This window comes from Carcharhinus amblyrhynchos, chromosome 3 (assembly GCF_965287045.1).
Source record: "Carcharhinus amblyrhynchos chromosome 3, sCarAmb.v2.hapA, whole genome shotgun sequence".
Taxonomy (NCBI): Eukaryota; Metazoa; Chordata; class Chondrichthyes; order Carcharhiniformes; family Carcharhinidae; genus Carcharhinus; species Carcharhinus amblyrhynchos.
This window is the reverse complement of record NC_137326.1, coordinates 133,533,324-133,553,770: the sequence shown is the minus strand read 5'-3', so window position 1 is coordinate 133,553,770 and position 20,447 is coordinate 133,533,324. Positions and strand designations below refer to the sequence as shown.

The following is a 20,447-nucleotide window of genomic DNA, read 5'->3' as shown; positions in this document are numbered from 1 at the left end:
GGAATTCTCTGCCCGTTGAAGTGGTGGAGGCTACCTCGCTGAATATATTTAAGTCACGGGTAGATAGGTTTCTGATAGACAAGAGAATTAAGGGTTATGGGGAGAAAGCGGGAAAGTGGAACTGATCCACTTCAGATCAGCCATGATCTTATTGAATGGCGGGGCAGGCTCGAAGGGCTAGATGGCCTACTCCTGCTCCTACTTCTTATGTTCTTATTTGAAATGTTCCCAGAAATGCGTACTTATTTTATATGTGACATAGATACATTCCACACGTATATATTTGTATGTCTCTCCAATGGTCTCCCTCCTGAAAACAGTGGTAAAAATCTACACTACAAGACAAACCGTAGCAGACTTAAAGTGTAAGTTTATTTATTAGTGTCATTAGTAAGCCTACGTTAACACTGCAATGGAGTTACTGTGAAAACCCCCTAGTCGTCACAGTCCTTGAATGGCCAATGCACCTAGCCAGCACGTCTTTTGACTGTGAAGGAAATCGGAGCTCTCGGAGGAGACCCAGGCAGACATGGGAAGAATGTGCAAACTCGCCACAGGCAGTGAGCCAAGCCAGGAATCAAACCCAGGGCCCTGGCGCTATGAGGCAGCAGTGCTAATGACTGTGCACTGGTCATTGTATTGACGTTACTAAAATAAAGATAAGATGGAGTGCGAATTTGGGGCTAATTCTACTACTGCTCATTTTGTGTCTCTCGCCAAAGTTTGGTTTGACCTCCACTGTCTCCTGTCTTTGTCTGGCTCCATCAGCATGGACCACTATCTCGTTCTGGATGGTCCTTCATCATGTATGAGCCCCAGATATGTGAGTGTTATGGTGTAATCCCACAATGATGGCCCTCTCCTGACAACCAAATGTAAACATTATGCAGCTGAGACCATTAGAGGGCAGAGTGGACAATAAACATGACTGATTTGTCCTTTCATGAGTGTCCATAGGGATGGTACGGGGCATGAGGGCCATAGGGGATGAGTGCAGGGACATGAGGTGGTATGACGATGCATGGGGTGGGTAACAGTTTGATGATTTTTCTGTTCTTATTATAACTGGGACAAGGTCCCAATCACTGAGGTGGACCGTTTAAACAGCCCACTTCGAACCCTAGTGACCCCTGTGGCTATCTCCCAACTTTTTCCTGGACTGGCTGACCCAAGTGCACCCCCCACACACTCTCACAATGAAAATCCCACCCTTGTGGGTATTTTCTCTGGAGCAGGGGCTGGCACAGCTGGGAATATTCCCAACTCCCATTAGCTGCCTTGAGGATAAATCCAGTATATCAGCTCTCTTGCCAGGATACTGGGCAGTGATCTGTATGATGCACTTGATATATTCACAGAGCATTTGGAAGTTGATGGAATGGAGTCCATTTTTTCATTGCAGTGTTAATGTTAGCCTTACTTGTGACTAATAAATAAAAAGTTTAAAACTTTAAATTTTAAACATTTCTATTTCAGTATTGTGAAGAGTTGATATGCGATGCCCGCAAGGTGACAAGCATCCCATGAATGGCACCTTGTATCATGGAGATGCTTGCAATCTTCACAGAGCTGTTCCCTCACTGTTAAGTCTGACACTACTGGGGAGGGAGCTCCAAAGAAGTCACTTGGAAAAACAAGCCACAGGAACAATAGGGTTTATTCAAGAACTTCTCATAGTCCATAGAGAGAGTAGAGGTGTGAATGGCCATTAAGTCTTTCCCCTTGTTTTTGTGGCTATGATTCATTTTTCATTCCCTCACCCTATAGTACAAAAATTTCCCTCTTTCTATACCTTTTAGCTTTGACAAAGGATCATCTGGACTTGGCTCTTTTCTCTGCTTACAGTCAGATCTGCTGAGATCTTCCAGCATTTTCTGTTTTGGTTTCAGATTCCAGCATCTGCAGTAATTTGCTTTTATTAGCTGTGTTTATTTACCTCTCCCTTCATGCTTAAAGGCATCTCATTGTTCCTAACCACATTGTTTACCTGGTTGATCGCTGTGCTTTCTTCAAAGGCAAGAATTGGTTTCACTTCCTCTTTTGCAGGCCACTAATTTTGGAGTCCACTTCAAATTTTTACAGCTACAGGCAAGAATGAAGATGCAAGTCACAGAGCTGCCAAAAATCACCCTGTCAGGACACTGCTTAGATAGGATTGAGAAAGGGAAGACTAAACAAACACTCACACATTTATTTGTTTATTTGCACTCATACATTTTCCAAGGAACCTTCTCAATTTTACAGCCATTATGTAAAAAATACTAACTTTAGCATTGTAGTAAATAAAAGTCAGGACATTTGTATGCTTTGCTTTTGGACAAGCTTTTGGAAGTTTATTAATCTTCTAGCATTCAAACTTTGTTACCGGGTGGCCTGCCCATTAAATGTTTCTTGGTGTTCAGTTCTGGTTTCACGAGAATGATATAAACCTTAGGAGCAAATATACAGGTAAGCAAACCGAAACTGGAAGACAATATGGCAAATATCTCAACAGCTACTGTGTGCTTTCCAGAGTTGATATAAACAGGAATGAAAGTGACCCAAACAGCACAGAAAATCAGAATGCTGAAGGTAATAAACTTTGCTTCATTGAAACTATCTGGCAACTCACGCGCTAGAAATGCAAGAACAAAGCACATAGCAGATAGTAAACCTATGTAGCCCAATACAGAATAGAAGGCTGTTGCCGATCCTACATCACATTCTAATATAATGGTTGCACGGCTATGTTCAGTATTCTTTGCAGGATATGGGGGCGATAAGGACAACCAAAGAATACATATCACAACCTGAATTGATGGCAGAGAAAATATGGCCAGTCTTCGCTGTAGAGGGCCAAACCATTTCGCCACATCATTGTTTGGACGCCTTGCACTGAACGCCATTAATACCATCATAGTTTTCCCAAGAATGCAAGAAATGCAAAGGACAAATATAATAGCGAATGCTGTATGTCGCAAAATGCAGGACCAGATGGTGGGTTGACCCATGAAGAGAAGGGAGCAGAGGAAGCAGAGTATCAATGAAAGTAAAAGAAGGAAGCTTAACTCGGAATTGTTTGCTTTGACAATTGGGGTATTCTTATAATGGTAGAAAACAGCAACAACAGCCAGTGATATACAAGTACCAGCTAAGGATAGTGTTGTTAATATGATTCCCATGGTGCTTCCAAATGACAAATATTCAATTTCCTTGAGTATGCATGTGTCCCTTTCTAGGTTTGGCCAGTAATCTGAGTGACATGCCAAACAGTCCACTGAATCTGCAGAAGACAACACAGAACATTTTCCAACAAATTTCAACACAAATCTATCTGTATTTATCAAACAGGAGACACACAACCAGCCCTAAAACACTTATTCAGAATAACAGAATCCCTACAGTGCAGAAGGAGGCCATTCAGCCCATCAAGTCTGTATCGACCACAATTCCACCCAGGCCCTGCAGCTGTAACCTCACAAATTTGACCTACTAACCCCCTGACACTAGGGTCAATTTAGCATGGCCAATCAATCTAACCTCCGCATCGGTGTACTGTGGGAGGAAACTGGTGTACCCAGAAGAAATCCAGACAGATATGGGGAGAATGTGCAAATTCCACAGACAGAGTGACCCGAGGCCGCAATTGAACCCGGTCCCTGGCGTTACGAGGCAACAGTGCTAGCCACTGTGCCGCCCCAATTAAATAGCCTGGCTATTAAGTTTATTTATTAGTCACAAGTAGGCTTACATTAACACTGCAATGAAGTTACTATGAAAATCCGCTTGTTGACACACTCTGATGCTTGTTTGCTTACACTGAGGGAGAATTTAACATGGCCAATGCACCTCACCAGCAGTGCTAACCACTGTGCCACCACGCCACCCATGATTTCCCTTCATGACGTTTGATAATGCTTTGTGAAGAACTTTTACCATTGTAAATTGCTACTCAATGTTTCCCATTCAACAATCAGGACGTGTGATGCAGAGAAGTATTGGATCCTACAGCACAGAAGGAGGCCAATCGATCCATCAAGTCTATGTTGAGTAGGGTTTGAAAGTCTTTTCCCCAATTTTATCTGTTTAACCTGATTAGTCAAGCATTTTACCTTGTAGACAGAACACATCAAAACTCATTTGAAAGTTTGCAAACTTTACTCAAATTTGTCTGTTTGAATTGCTTTGCTTTTCCACTGATCAGCTACAACTTACACTGGTTATAAATAATCAGATGGAATTGCTAAACCTATTTGTGGCTTTTAGATACTGGCAAGTTACTTAGTCAGCTGGTTGGTAAATCTCATCAATGCAAAGTACAGGCTTATCTGCTCAAATATTTTAGTTAAGTGGAGAGATTTGCAAAACCAGAATTGTTCTCCTTCAAGGAGAGAGATTAGGCGGAGATTTAATACAGGTGTTCAAAACCATGAAAAGTTTTGGTGGATTTAAGAAGGAGAAACTGTTCCCACCGGGAGTTAACACTACTCAACATCTGCAGACTTAGTGGAATTGACAAAAACACAAGTGGGGTGAATTATTTAATGTGACAAAATATATCATGAACGGTAATGCACTGTCTGAAATTAGATTCAATATTAACTTCCCAAAGAGTTGGGTATTTACTTAACGGGGAGAAATTCAGAACTTGATGATAGAGCAAGGGTGTAAATGAGTTGGATAAATCTTCAAACAGCCAACAGGGATACAATGGGATGATTGTCCACATTCTACACTATAGGATCCTATGAACTGGAAATATCTATGTACTGTGGAATTTAAATTGATTATTTTCCTCTACATTCTGCTATGTTTCCTGTCCTCTGAGCAGATATGAACTGCGCAATATTTACATCTTCTAAGTTTCTTCCCACTCAATTGAGTATTTCACAAATAAAATGAATCCTATTTGTATCTACCCCACATGGCTCAATATGAAATACACTGGAGCAAATTCCCCAGGGCTGAAATGGTCGCTACGAGAGGACACAGGTTTAAGGTGCTGGGAAGCAAGTACAGAGGAGATGGTCGGGGTAAGTTTTTCACTCAGAGGGTGGTGAGGGAGTGGAATCGGCTGCCGTCAGTGGTGGGAGAGGCAAACTCACTGGGATCTTTTAAAAGACTTCTGGATGAGTATATGGGATTTAATGGGATTGGGAGATACAGATAGTTCTATGGTTTGGTAGGTGTGGATATGATTGGCGCAACTTGTGGGCTGAAGGGCCTGTTTGTGCTGTAGTGTTCTATGTTCTATGTTCTAAAATCAGGGGCATGAGGCAGCTGGAAACAGGGATGGAATTTAATGACCTCCTCCAGGCGAGTTTGGTTGTAGGGAGGAGGTGCTATTTAATCGTGGGGGAGGGGATGGGTGGAGGCCCAGCTGCCTTCTTGCTTCTTGAAACAGTTAATGGGCAGTCAGTGCAACTTAGCGACCACTCACCCAGTGTTGGGTGAAGACTGAACATGCATAAAGCACAAAAAACAAGCCCTGTTGGGATTGTTTGTGGGATTTTGGGAAAGTGGGGTGGGTTAGGGTAAGGGATTGCTTATTCAACTTACACACACTGGCTGGTTGAGAAAGTTAGCTTTGGGAAGGGTGGGGGGGAACTGAGAACTTTCTTCTGCCCTGACTGCCGAAACTCCCATGAGATGAGGAGAATTTTCTTCACTGCAAGGGTTAGGAGTCTTTGGAGTTTACTGGCCCAGAGAATTGTGGATCCTCAGTCAATTAGTATATATCAGTATATTAGATTTTAGATTTTAAGGGATTGTGGATAGTGGAAGTTGAAGGGAAAATGGAGTTGAGGTTGAAGATCAGGCCTGATATTATTGAATGGTATTGTAGGCTCATGGGGCATGGTGTCAATTCTTGCTCCTATTTCCTATTTCTTCTGTTCTTATGTAACATTGCACATGGAAATTAAGGAACCTTGGGAAAGGGATTATGGTGGTGTGGAAAACAGACTGTCAATTTATTCTGCTCCATTTTGCTATATTTTCCCAAAAGTAATTTCACTCTCATACTTTTCAATAAAAGGGTGAATGTAAGACCCACATGACGTATTATGACGCTGCTAAGGAGCAGCCTTTCAAGGCCATAAGGTCACTGATCCAAGTAGATAGATCATGAAACCAATTAACATACAGCTTGCCCTCAAGGTCATCGATATGTGATTAGGCAGACTGATACGGATAGATAGATAAATATGGATATATAGCTAAATAGATGTAGATAAATGAATAAATAGACAGACACATATGAATAGTTATATAGATAGATATACACACCAGTTTGGTTACTAATTTCACCTTCAGCACAGGGTATGCAATCATAACAACAAATTGGCTGCCCAACTCTGGCTCCTTTCCTTGTTCCGGGTTGACAGGTTTCACTGCACTTTGACTCAATGACCTGGATGTGAAATGAACAGTAAGATTCCATTTTACTACATGTGTATTTTATGCTGGTTTATAGATAAGGGGGACGATTCTCCCATCCCGACCTACAACTTTTCTGACAGGTCGGGGTGGGAGGTGCACATCGCTGGCCTTGTTCCGAGATTTGTGCACGCGCCGGGAATGCACGTGCATTTCCCAGATCCGGAGAACAGTCAGAGACCAGACCACGCAGGCAGGAAGACAGGTAACATAAGAACATAACATAACATAAGAAATAGGAGCAGGAGTAGGCCATCTAGCCCTTCGAGCCTGCCCCGCCATTCAATAAGATCATGGCTGATCTGTTGTGGCTCAGTTCCACTTTCCCGCCCTCTCCCCATAACCCTTAATCCCCTCTCTTATCAAGAACCCATCAACCCGCTTCTTAAAAATATTTAGCGAGGCAGCCTCCACCACTTCAACTGGCAGAGAATTCCAGAGATTCACCACCCTTTGAGTGAAGAAGTTCCTCCTCAACTCCGTTCTAAACCGCCTCCCCTTTATCTTGAGGCTGTGCCCCCTAGTCCTACTGTCTTTTTTGAGCGGGAAGAGTCTCTCCACCTCTATCCTATCCATCCCATTCATCATCTTATACGTCTCAATGAGATCTCCCCTCATTCTTCTAAACTCTAACGAGTACAAGCCTAGTTTATTCAGCCTCTCCTCATAGCTCAATCCCCTCAACTCCGGTATCAGCCTAGTAAACCTCCTCTGCACTCCCTCCAGGGCCAAAATATCCTTGCGCAGGTGCGGCGCCCAAAACTGCACACAGTACTCCAGCTGCGGCCTCACCAATGCCCTATACAGCTGCAGCAAGACCTCCCTACTTTTATATTCAAACCCCCTCGCTATGAAGGCCAGCATCCCATTCGCCTTCCTGACCACCTGCTGCACCTGCAAGCTGGGTTTTTGAGACTCATGCACAAGGACCCCGAGGTCCCTCTGCACCGTCGCCTGCTGCAGTTTTTCGCCACGTAAGTAATAGTCCTTCCTACCATTCTTCCTACCAAAGTGGACCACCTCACACTTGCCAACATTAAATTCCATTTGCCATTTCCTGGCCCATTCGCCCAGCCTATCTAGATCCTTCTGCAGACTCTCCACACCCTCCGTACAATTTGCCTTTCCCCCAATCTTGGTGTCATCAGCAAATTTTGACACCCTGCACTCGGTTCCCTCCTCCAGATCATCTATATAAATGGTAAATAGCTGAGGCCCCAGCACCGACCCCTGGGGCACCCCACTAGTCACCAACCGCCAATCCGAATAGCACCCATTGACCCTCACTCTCTGCCTCCTATTTGACAACCAATCCTCTATCCACGCTAACACCCTACCCCCAACTCCATGTCCCCTGACCTTCTGCAATAACCTCTTGTGAGGTACCTTGTCAAACGCCTTCTGAAAATCCAGAAAGACCACATCCACCGGCTCTCCTCTATCCACTGCCCTAGACACATCCTCATAGAACTCCAGTAAATTTGTCAGACACGACTTCCCTTTAATGAAACCGTGTTGCGTCCGCCCTATCAAGCAATTCCCTTCAAGATGCCTCGCAATTTCCTCCTTAATGACGGATTCTAACATTTTAAGTCATTTGAATCTTTTTTAAACATATTTTAAATGTCATTATGGGGAACTTACCAATCCCAATTGAATCTCTCGCCCCACAGGGAGTACTTAATTCTGGTGGGGTTGGGAATAGCTTGCCATATTCGGGGAATGAGCGGGAGACCCCGCTGGAATGAAGGGGGTGGATTCAATCGAGGCCCCCCCCCAGGGTGTCAGGCAGTGGGGGCATGGTGCCTCCTGGGCATGGGCATCCTGGAAGTGCCAGCCTGTGCCCCTGGCACTGCCCAAGTGGCAAAGTGCCCATTCTCAGGGGACACTGTGGCACTGCCCGTGGGACATCAGGCAGTGCCAAGGGGGTGGGGCTTATTGTGGGCAGGGGCCTAGGGGCGAGTGGTGGAGGTTATGCTGCCATTCTGCATGGGGATCGGTCTGGGCTGGAGGGAGGCCAGTGATTGGGGCAGGCTGGGATGTGGTGTTCTGCTGGGGAGTGTGTGTGGGGGTGGGGAGGATTGCCTTCCATGGGGGTGATCTGACTCCACGGTGGGGGGGTGGGGGGGTGTGGTCAGCGGGGGGCAGTTCTGCCTGGGTGAGCGGGAGTATCATCACCGTGCAGGGGTGAGGGAGGGGGGCAGTGTTGGGCTGGACATCGGAGCGCTCCGGTCGAAGGGGTTCAGGGCTGGCCCAGGAATTGTTGTGGGGGCTGCGATCGGGCTGTGATGGGGGGGTGGGGAGGTGGGGGCTCGAGGGGCAGCACTGCAGGGGTCCTGGGCTGGCCGGCGATCGAGGCGGCCAGCAAACAGGGAGACTGACAGATCCAGGCCACTGCTGATGCGCAGAACTCCAGAAATGTCGGACTCTGATGCAAATAGGCCCTGCCCCCCGGTTTTTAACCGGATTCACGATTGGGACATCTGTAGTGCGCAGAGTGGGGAGAGTCGAGTGAGAAGTTGAACTGAGAAAACAGTCGTGATATAGAACAGTTTTCCCACCAATTCAGCACTTTTGGGAGAATTGCCCCTAAGACTTCTTTAACCCGGAGAGAAATTCTGACATTTGTTTCATTACCCGTCATGTGTACAAAAATAAACTGATGACTGATAAATTGATACAGAATAGCTTTTGCTGTTGTATGTTGCAGGTTACAGTAATCATTAGAAACTCCAGAAATTGACTAATCAAAACCTCTGTTGCCATCGTCTCACTATCTGCATTCATCTTTTGTTTGTTTCTGGTTCTCACTGGGGTGGACCTCATCTTTGTGTGATGCAGATTGGAGGCAGTGAGTTGGCAGATTGGTATTGATTCTTAGGTCCATCAAAATAGGGAGAGTTGTAAAACGGGCTGCCAACTCCCTTTCACCTGATTTATAATATTGCATAAAGTCAAGATCCAACAACACTCTGTACAACTTCCAGATCTATCTCTTTTGCCTTTATATCTGCCTGAATGTCTCTGTCTTTTCTCTAACTGGGCCCCTCTCATTATGATAAGAATCCACAATCTCTGTCTCTCTCACACTATGTGAACAGCTTTTGCTTTCCCACTGCCACAGTGGTGAATATTAGGTTGTTGCTGAACATAATCCTTACATCTATGGTGACTTTTGTCACGCAAACTTTTAGTTGTACTGAATAAGTTATTTATATAATTGTACCTTACCATCTTTTGTCCTCCGCTCCACACTATGTGTTCTTCCTCTAGAATAAGTTCTTTCCCTGCACCGACAGATGCATCATACTGGCCAACTTTAACGTACTTAATGTTCCCATTTGCTGCCAGCTGCCAGTTCAGGAGATCATAGGCTGCTAGAGGATCACCATTGGCATCGAATCTCACTTCATCTCCAAATGCAGTTGTGAATTCCACCTTCTTTAAGTAATGAAGGACCTTCACAAAGAAATCACAGAACATTCTTATGGTCTTACTGCGATACCTGTAATATTTAAAAGCAACATTGTGATGTAACTGAGGTTATGCTCTAAATTACACTGAGTTTGGAGTGGCTGTAGGTGTCTTTTAGACATTTGCCTCTGTTGCAAGTTCTGGGTCCCCATTCCAGAGCCTGACCACATAACCTCAACTGACACTCCAGTGATGTATCAAGGAACTGCTTCACCATTGGCGATGTCATCTTTCCGATGGACACCTGTCCTCTCAAGTGGAAGCAAATGATCACATTACACTATTTGAATGAGAGCAGATGAGTTTCCCTGATGTCATGGCAATATTTATTCCACAACGAATAACTGAAAGAGATGCTCAGGTCATTTATTCTGTTACTCTTTCTGGGAGATTGCTGTGCTTGCGTTGCTACTTTATGCAAGTAACTTTACTTCAAGAGTACTTTATTGGCATGAATAATTTGGCATCAACTCAGGTTCTTTCTTTCTTTGAAACACAAAAATAGTCAGGTCTATTTTTAATTCTGCCCAGTGATTTGATAGCCCAAAGCTGGAACTCCTGGCAACTTTCTAAACTCCTTTTGGAGAATATTCAGTGTTGCGTGAAGAGTAGGGTGTTTCCATCCACATTTTGTTAATGAATGGAGCTTTGTTTAAAATTTGATTGCTGCCAAACCCAACTAGACTCCTCTTCCCCTCCCACTTCTATTTGTTTCAGATCAGTAAATTAGCCTGGCTGCAGCCTAATCTGAAAGTCTAAAAGTTTTCAAATGTATCTACTGGAGTTAAGGTATCACAATTGGGTGCACATGCAGAATATTTATTTCAAACTCTTAAGTTGTAAGAGAAAGAAAATCAGTTATTTCCGGCTAATTTCAGAGAAACTGAAATACCTGACAGTAATTGGAATCTAACTGGCCTCATAATAGAGAAAGTTTCCCATTTCTATAGTTCCTCTCATAAAGTCTTTGTGTGTGATCTTACTGCCCGTTCACGCCATGCTCCCATTTCAGCGAAGGTGGAGATCTTGGTGACAAATCAAATCTCCATTCACTGCAGCGAGACAGGAAGATCCTGCTGGCGTGACTGGCCGGAAAATTCCGACCAAGATATCGCTAAGTGCTCTACAATCAATTACACACATTTGAGATCTAGCTGGATTTGTAATATGAGAAACAAGGGAGACAATTTGAATACAGTGGGGGGTCCCACAGGTAGCAAAGAGGTAAATAACCAGGTTATTTATTTTAGATAATAGTGATACAAAAGCAAAAAATTGTGATGCTGGAAAACTGAGCTGTGCTTAACAGGCTGGGAGGTGGTGCAGTGGTAAAGTCAATACACTAATAATCCAAGCACCTAGCTTTGTGCATTGAGGGCCTGAGCTCAAATCCTACCAATGGAGCTGCTGAAAGTCAATTTATAAATCTGAAACATAGATTTAGTTTCAGTAATGGTTACTATGAAGCTATTGTTTTTTTGTGGTAAAAACTCATCTATCCTTTTACGGAAGGAAGTCTACCATTCTGGCCAACATGTGACTCCAGATCCACAGCAATTTGATTGTCTCTTAATAACCCTCTGAAATGGCCCAGCAAGCCAACTTGAAGCAGAATTAGGGAGAGGCAACGAATGCTGGCCTTGCCAGGGATGTACGCAGCACAAAAAAGAATTAAGAAAAAAACTTGAAACACTCAGCAGGTCAGGCAGCATTTGTGGAGAGAGACAGAGCAACACTTCAGGCAAATGAGCTTTTATCAGTCTCTTAACCTGAATGCTATCTGATCTGCTGAGTTTTTGTTCTTACTTGTTCTAGATTTTTTTTAAAAGTTCCATGTTTTCCAGGACAGAATAATATCATGGGGTTGTTTATATCAATCTAAGATGGGAGATGTACTTTGGCGTAATGTGTCATCTGATGCTCAATGTATCTGTTTACAGTAAAAGGAAAGATAGGCTCCAAACACATCTTATCTGTTAAAGCCGCATTTCATCAAATTACAGTAAACTACACCACACCAGACAGACAAGTAATTTCAAAAAATGAATGCATGAAATTGACTGCAAAACCAGCCTCCCATCCATTGACTCTGTCTATACTTCCTGCTGCCTCAGAGAAGCAGCCAGTGTAATCACAGACCCCACACATCCTGGACATTCTGTGTTCCACCGTTCTCCTTTGGAAAAAAGATACAAAAGTCTGAGTCATGCAACAACTGACTCAAGAACAGTTTTTTCCCTGCTGCCATCAAAGTATTGAATGGACCTATCTTATATTCATTTGATCTTTCTGTACACCCTAGCTATGAATGTAACACTTTGTCTGTACCGTGTTAAAGAAACAATACTTTTCACTGCATCCCAATACATGTGACACTAATAAAAGAAATCAAATCAAACCATTAGGCAGTGGTTGAAGCAAAAGGTTTGGAAGCATTTAAGGGTAAACTGAACAGGAATATACAGGAGAAGGATTACGACGGTTACAATGGCAAGTTTGGATGAGGAAAGGTGGGAGGAGGCACATGTGGAACATAAATACTAGAATAGACTGGTTGGGCCAAATGGTCTATTTCTGTGTTCTTTATCCCATGCAATCCTGTGTAATCTGACAGGGCATTGCTAGGTACGTTGAATAGAATTTTAACCTCATATAATTTGTAGAGTGGGTGAATGTAAGTTTAAATAAAATACAACTTACCTGCCAAGGTTTAAGTTTTGAAATATCTGGACATGTTTTATTGACAAATGGCCCTTGGCCATTTTCACACTGTAACATATTATGTATGGAATGGGCCACAGCATAAACACCTCTATACGTATTATACGAAACTCGCAATTGTGATACATCAGTAAATGCATTTTGGGCAACTGTTAGATCTTCTTGTCCTGTGCACTCATGTTCTAAAGGCCCAAGTCTTGTTTTCCCCGTGCTGTTGTATGCTGTCCATGTGCAGTGAAACACAGCTTCCCAAAACTGCTTAATGAATTCATTGCCTGGATACTTATTTGGATGGAGCCTAACCAGGAATTGTTTAATCCCTGGAATATCAGTTCTACGAATTGCCCAGCCCAATGTCCCACCCATAACATCAGAATTGGTCGCTTGTGAGAGCAATGCTGCTGTGCTCCAGCCTTCACTTGCCAACCATTGCAGTCCAGTGACATTCTGGTGTACAAGTTCTTCCACCAAGAAGTTCAGGTCTATCTCGGGAGAAAAGACAAGAATAACTTTGACTTTTGACTTCTTAATGAGCTCGACTTGATGCAAGATTTTCTCTTTGTCGTAAACTTTGGGAAGATATTCCGAGAAAGCGACGCAGGCTCCAATTTTAGTGACTTGTTCCACGAAGGCTGAAATTCCCAGGTGGCCATAATCATCATCGGATCCGAACGCTGCCAGCCAGGTCCAACCAAAATGTTTCACCAGCTGCACAAACGCTGCAACCTGGAAATAATCACTGGGTACAGTCCGGAAAAAAGTGGGAAATTCCTTTTTATCACTCAGGCACACGCAGGAAGAAAAATAGCTAATCTGTGAAAATATCAAGAAGAGATTTATCTTTTATTTCAACACTTACATTATCTTCTAAAAAGCCCAGACTCCAAACTGTTCATTCACAAAGAAGCAGATTTTCAATTCGCTGCCACAATGTAAAACTGGTACTGCGGATTGGCCGACTGATAAATGGTGTCATCCCATTGAAATTCCTATGAATTCAATGGGAGTAAAATCCATCAGGATCCTGTCGTGCAGTCCACGGCATCAGTGTTCTGCCATGTGAGAAAATCTAATCTTAGCATCCCTAACTGATTGGCTCACATACACAGATTTGTAACAATAATCAGCCTCAAATTTGTCCAAATTTGCAACTAAGGAAAATGGGAAAATGCCACAGAATTATTATGGAGCAGAAGGAGGCCATTTGGCCCATTGACTCTCTAAGCGAGCATCATGACTTCGAGCCATTTTCCTGCTTTTTTCCCCCATACTCCTGTACAATGTTTCTATTCAAGTAACAATCTAATGCCCTTCTGAATGTTTCCATTGAACCTGCCTCCATCACACTTCAAGGCAGTGCATTCCAGACCTGAACGACTCACTGTGTGAAAATGTTTTCTCCCATATCGCTTTTGTCGGTCCTTTCCTTATTTGAGAAGATCTGAATCAACTCTGACCAGTGGAGAAAGGAGTGTCAAATGAATACTTTCTGTCCTTGATCGTATTATTAATTATTGTAATTTGTCAGCTGTAGTCTATTAAAAAATGCATGACAGTCGGAATTTTTCCGGGTAGCAATGAGATGGATATTCGCATCTGGAAACAGATAACCTTTTCCTTTTAGAAATCCTTTGGCAGCGTCAAGAACTCAGGCTAAACAGACTAAAGCTTTCTCTGTTTTGCCTTAACACTATACCTTGGCGCAAATTTTCAAAGATCAACAAACCAGTCTGACCCCTTACGTTTGCAGTAATAGACAACATGTGAGATTAGCAAGAGGCGCCAGTGTGGACTGTGGATTGTAGCACACCAGGAGCTGAAACTAATCAATTTCACACAGAATGCTGACAACCAGAAAAGAGGGAAGACACTAATTCTGTTTCTGTGTATTGGGTTTGAATACAGATTTCACAGCGGTTGCTGCACTTTGTCACTGAATCCATTTGTACACGAAGACACATTTATTTAGCAGGACTTGAATGCGTTCTGTTTTAAGAATTCATCTGAGTGTTGATAACCAGGAATAACATTATGAGAGGAATTTAAAATAACAAATTGTTTTAAACTGAACATTGCCTGCATCGAATTTCATAACTTGTATAACTTTCTCTCCTTGCAACTCATTCTGAAAATATAATTCCAAACCAGAAAGGCGGCCTCCAATATCTCAGTTTGTGTGAGCTTTAGGGCAGGCTGTGAGACTGAAGGGCATCGCTTGACCTCGATGCTACTGACAAGCAGTTTCATGTTAAATGTTTTGTTGCTTACCATTGGAATTCCGAAAGGACCCACCGTCCTGGCAATTGCTATGGATTGTGTGGAGCCCGCGTCGCCGATCACTGCATGCACTGATGAGCCTTCATTACATTTCAAAAGTGTAACATTTTCTTCCTGACCATTAAGAACTGCCAGGGATGCTCTCAGCGCCAGTGCTGGGGTGGCGCAGGAATCATAAATCTTATAGCCCAGCGAGATGTTGGGGAGAAGCATCAGGTCATTATTAATTTCCTCAATAGCAAAGATCATCAGTTGAACCCAACGAAAAGCTCTCAGGTTAAAACTGTCGGAAACAAAAGCATGAAAAAAGCACATATTCATAAGTATTTATGTATCCGAGTCTTTTACACACTGTTACACCAGCAAGGCATACTGAGAACATACATTTAATTTTAATTTTCTATGTATTATTGTCACAAGTAGGCTTACATTAACACTGCAATGAAGTTACTGTGAAAATCCCCTATATGCCAAATTCTGACGCCTGTTCGGGTACACTGAGGGAGAATTTAGCATGACCAATACATCTAACCAGCATGTCTTTCGCACTCTGTGAGGAAATCCACCCAGACACGGGGAAAACGTGTAGACTCCGCACAGACAATGTCCGAAGCCAGGAAGTGAACTTTTGTGGGCCCCTTGCCCTGTGTTGCTGCAGTGCTAACCACTGTGTCACCGTACCGCCCATTATATAACGTAATTACACAATGACATTTTTCATTCTCTCAAGAAAATACGGAGTAAGGATATGCGAGCAACTGAAGCACATTAATGAAATGAAAAAGAAACAGTGCAGCTCATTTCTTGGCTGTGACAGATGTGAATTTCCATCTATTTGATCGAGAAATTAATTTAGAGACAATTGAAATGTACATTCATTGTAAATGCTTCCCCTTCATAACAACATTTCCTTTGGCTTCTGGTCTGTGGCTCTGACTCCTGCCTCAATGCACTCTTCCTTCCCCTTTCTCTGCTTTCAGTAAGTTTGGACCTACCCTGTCAGTCTTTTTCCTGAAATCTCTTTGAGTCTCTATCTGTTTCTCCATTTTTACTCAATAATATCATCCAGAAGATCACACTCACTCTAAGCAGCTCGGTGTCTCTGGTCGCGTTTGGTAGGAAGTCTCAGCAGGCACTCCTCGATAATGAATGGGGAAAATGCCACCGATGATGATGTCCCCATCCTGTGCGAGTTCCAGCAAATTAAATCTTCCTTGAAGTCTGCAATTTAGATCGTCTTTGGCAAACACACAGGCCACCAAACCAAGTAGCACCCAACACAGCAAATACATTGCAATTGTCACTGGCAGAGTCAGCTGTTGGACAGTTACAAACAGAACAGGTTTCTTTTCTTATATTGAGTTATTATTGACAACTGAATAAGCATCAAAAAACATAATTAAAACAACAGAAATCCCACGTGTACTTCAGGTTTAGCAACCCCTGCAGTACTGCCTGATAATTGTGTTCCGTTGTCTGCACTCAAGTTAGTTTAACTTCGTTCAAATTAGCTTGAGTCACTGGAAACAATTTCAGGGAATTAAGCTGAGAGCAGGAATGAAAGGATTCTTTTTCCTGTAATTCCACCCTGTGCAATGAAAATGGTAAACATGGAAGAACAAATTATTTGGTAAATAATGAATGCTCCTTATGTAGTTCGTGAAGTATATTTACTTTGAAAAGGTTCTGTCCTTGCTTTCTTGATGGCAAGTTTCAGCGTGAAGAATCAGGGAACAAGAATTTACAGTCTAGTTCATTGGGCACTGGAAGCAGATGCCTCTGTGATTTGAACTGATTTGAATTTTCCTAACAAGTCGGTCCTGGTTTTTGCTGCTAAGAAAGTAACCAAACATAGAACTGCATCAGAATAGCAATAAATCTCCGTGGCCACTGTCCATTTCCAATTAACTCTTCACCTACCTGTTTGTTCTCTCACTAACTTGTTATCAGTCTTTCTATTCTTATTTAACGTTGCTGCATTTGCAGTTTTCCCTTTGTTGTTTTCTGTCCAAATGTACCATTTCACTGAATTTTAATGTAAAAATCCAAAACGGAGTGTACGATTGGAGGCACTGAAATCAGATGGCTACAAAGAGGGGTTTGGGGAGTGGGTCTGAACTGGTACAGGAACAGTGGGCTGAAGTCTTCAATGCAGTTTGGTTCGATAATTTGAAGCAACAGCCAGGTTGGCTAAGTTAGTAGCCTTGTTTCTTCTAAGTTGTGAAATTGTGGATGGAATTTTCCTGTTCCGCCCACCACAGGATTCGTAGTGGGTGAGTGAGGGCGATGCAAAGGTCCATTAACCTCGAGTACCTGTGAGTTTAGAATTCATTCTTGTGCTTGAGATTGGAACGTAGCCACAACTCCCACCTTACACTTAAAGGATGCTGCTGCAAGTGCCATCCCTGGGACATGTCGCTGATCATGATGTGGAGATGCCTGTGTTGGACTGGGGTAGACACAATATGAAGTCTCACAACACCAGGTTAAAGTCCAACAGGTTTATTTGGTGGCAAAAGCCACTAGCTTTCGGAGCGCTGCCCCTTCGTCAGGTGAGTGGGAGTTCTATTCACAAACAGGGAATATAAAGACAAAAATACAAATTACAAAATAATGGTTGGAATGTGAGTCTTTACAGGTAATCTAGTCTTAAAGGTACAGACAATGTGAATGGACAGAGCATTAAGCACAAGTTAAAGAGATGTGTATTGTCTCCAGACAGGACAGTTAGTGAGATTTTGCAAGCCAGGCAAGTTGTGGGGATTATCGGTAGTGTGACATGAACCCAAGATGCCAGTTGAGGCCATCCTCATGTGTGCAGAACTTGGCTATCTGTCAGTCTCTGCTCAGTGATTCTGCGTTCACGACACACGAGAACACAGGGTCGCTGAATAGAGACTGATAGCCAAGTTCTGCACACATGAGGATGGCCTCAACCGGGATCTTCGCTTCATGTCACACTATCTGTAACCCCCACGACTTGCCTTGGCTTGCAAAATCTCACTAACTGTCCTGTCTGGAGACAATAGACATCTCTTTAACCTGAGCTTAAAGTTTTCTCCATTCACATTGGTTGTACCTTTAAGATTTGATTACCTGCAAAGACCTGCATTCGAACCATTATTTTGTAAATTGAGTTTGTGTTTTTATATGGCCTGTTTGTGAGTAGAACTCTGACTCACCTGACGAAGGGGCAGCGCTCCGAAAGCTAGTGGCTTTTGCTACCAAATAAACCTATTGGACTTTAACTTGGTGTTGTGAGACTTCTTACTATGTCGCTGATGCCAGTTGAATAGATAGTTAAAGATTTGATTTGATTTGATTTATTATCGTCACATGTATTAGTACACAGTGAAAAGTATTGTTTCCTGCATGCCATATAGACAAAGCATACCGTACATAAAGAAGGAAACAAGATAATGCAGAATGTAGTGTTACAGTTATAGCTAAGTACAGTGAAAGATAACTTAATGCAAGGTAAATCCATTCAAGAGTCTGCTGGCAGCAGGGAAGAAGCTGTTCTTGAGTCAGTCGGTACGTGACCTCAGACTTTTGTATCTTTTTCCCGATGGAAGAAGGTGGAAGAGAGAATGCCGGGTTGCATGGGGCCCTTAATTATGCTGGCTGCTTTGCCGAGGCAGTGGAAAGTGTGGACAGAGTCAATGGATAGGAGGCTGGTTTGCGTGATGGATTGGGCTACATTCACGACATTTTGTATTTTTGTAGCAGGATGTTCTATCCTGCTTACAGTCCTCTCTTGACTATTTCACTTCAAAGCTAATGAATTATCTCACTGCTATTTGCTGATCCAAAATGTTTATCAATGTGACAACAGGGTGGGAATGTTCTGGCTGATCATGCCGGCAGGATCCTCTGGCTCAGCTGCGTCAAGTTCAATGTCCTCACTTACAGCGGCAGCGGGACTGGAATGGCTGGAAAACTCCAGACCACATTTCAAATTTTAAACAGACTGGAAATGCCCAGCAGGTCTGACAGCATATGTAGGTGGAAGAAGAGAGTTAATAGTCCAGATTTCCCTGGGAATCAAGTAGATAGGGTTGTTAAGAAGGCATACGGTGTCTTGGCGTTCATTGGTAGGGGGATTGAATTTAGGAGTCGCAGCGTCATGTTGCAACTGTACACAACTCTGGTGCGGCTGCACTTGGAGTATTGTGTGCAGTTCTGGTCCCCACATTACAGGAAGGATGTGGAGGCTTTGGAGAGGGTGCAGAGGAGGTTTACCAGGATGTTGCCTGGTATGGAGGGGAGGTCCTATGAGGAGAGACTGAGGGATTTGGGGTTGTTTTCGCTGGAAAGAAGGCGGCTAAGAGGGGATCTTATTGAAACATATAAGATGATTAGAGGTTTAGATAGGGTGGACAGTGATAGCCTTTTTCCTCGGATGGAGAAAGCTAGCACGAGGGGGCATGGCTTTAAATTAAGGGGGGGTAGTTATAGGACGGATGTCAGGGGTAGGTTCTTTACCCAGAGGGTGGTGAGGGATTGGAATGCCCTGCCTGCTGAGGTTGTAAATGCACCTAGTTTGGGGGCGTTTAAGAGATCTGTGGATAGGTTTATGGACGAAAAGGGATTGGTTTAGGTTAGTGGGTCATTGTTTTTTAACTGGTCGGTGCAACATCGTAGGCCGAAGGGCCTGTTCTGCGCTGTAATGTTCTATGTTCTATGTGTCTCCCCACCCAATAAGAAGTCTCACAACACCAGGTTAAAGTCCAACCAGTTTATTTGTAGTAGGATTACTATCAAATAAACTGGTTGGACTTTAACCTGGTGTTGTGAGACTTGGTAAAAAGTCTGACAACATCAGGTTTAAGTCCAACCGATTTATTTGATAGTAAACTCACAAGCTTTCGGGGTTTGTCCCTTCGTCAGGTGAATGGAGAGTTCTGGCCTCAGACAGAGCATATAAAGCACAGATAGTTTACAGATTACTGATTGTCTCATCTGCTTGGCAGAGTTTTGCAGTTGGTCTGCATCCTGAGCACAAGTTGAGAATATGTGAGACTTCTTACTGTGTTTACCCAAGTCCAACGCCGGCATCTCTCCTCACACAACCTGAGAATGAAAAACTCGTAGTCGTGGTGTGGAGATGCCGGTGTTGGACAGTAAGAAGCCTCACAACACCAGGTTAAAGTCCAACAGGTTTATTTGGTAGTAAAGGCCACTAGCTTTCGGAGTGCTGCTCCTTCGTCAGGTGAGTGATGAAGGAGCAGCGTTCCGAAAGCTAGTGGCATTTACTAGCAAATAAACCTGTTGGACTTTAACTTGATGTTGTGAGACTTCTTACAATGAAAAATTCGGCTTATGTTTAAGGTCTGGGATCTTCAACTGGAATTGAGAAAAGTAAGAAATGCAACAGAATTTGAGCAGGTGAAAGGGGGAGGGTGGGAAGTAGGAGAAAACAAAGGTTAAGGAAGATGGCAAAGAGATTAAATGACAAAAGGTTTCATGGTCCAAAGGGAGAGATTTTTGGGGCTGGACAGAAATTGGATATGTCCCCTTTTCTTTGTGCTCTGCCACTTTTCTTCCAGCTCATGTCC

General features: G+C 43.3%; 1 protein-coding gene across 1 annotated transcript; it reads right to left on the bottom strand.

The window, feature by feature from the left end:
• Positions 1-2,351: 2,351 nt before the first annotated feature.
• LOC145341143 (extracellular calcium-sensing receptor-like) lies at positions 2,352-16,181 on the bottom strand. Its single transcript, XM_080186035.1, has 6 exons — positions 15,973-16,181; positions 14,881-15,172; positions 12,592-13,425; positions 9,649-9,876; positions 6,268-6,391; positions 2,352-3,262 (listed from the first exon to the last, which is right to left on the bottom strand). The coding sequence occupies exons 1-6, from the start codon at positions 16,179-16,181 to the stop codon at positions 2,352-2,354; spliced, it is 2,598 nt and encodes an 865-aa protein (XP_080042161.1).
• Positions 16,182-20,447: the final 4,266 nt, after the last annotated feature.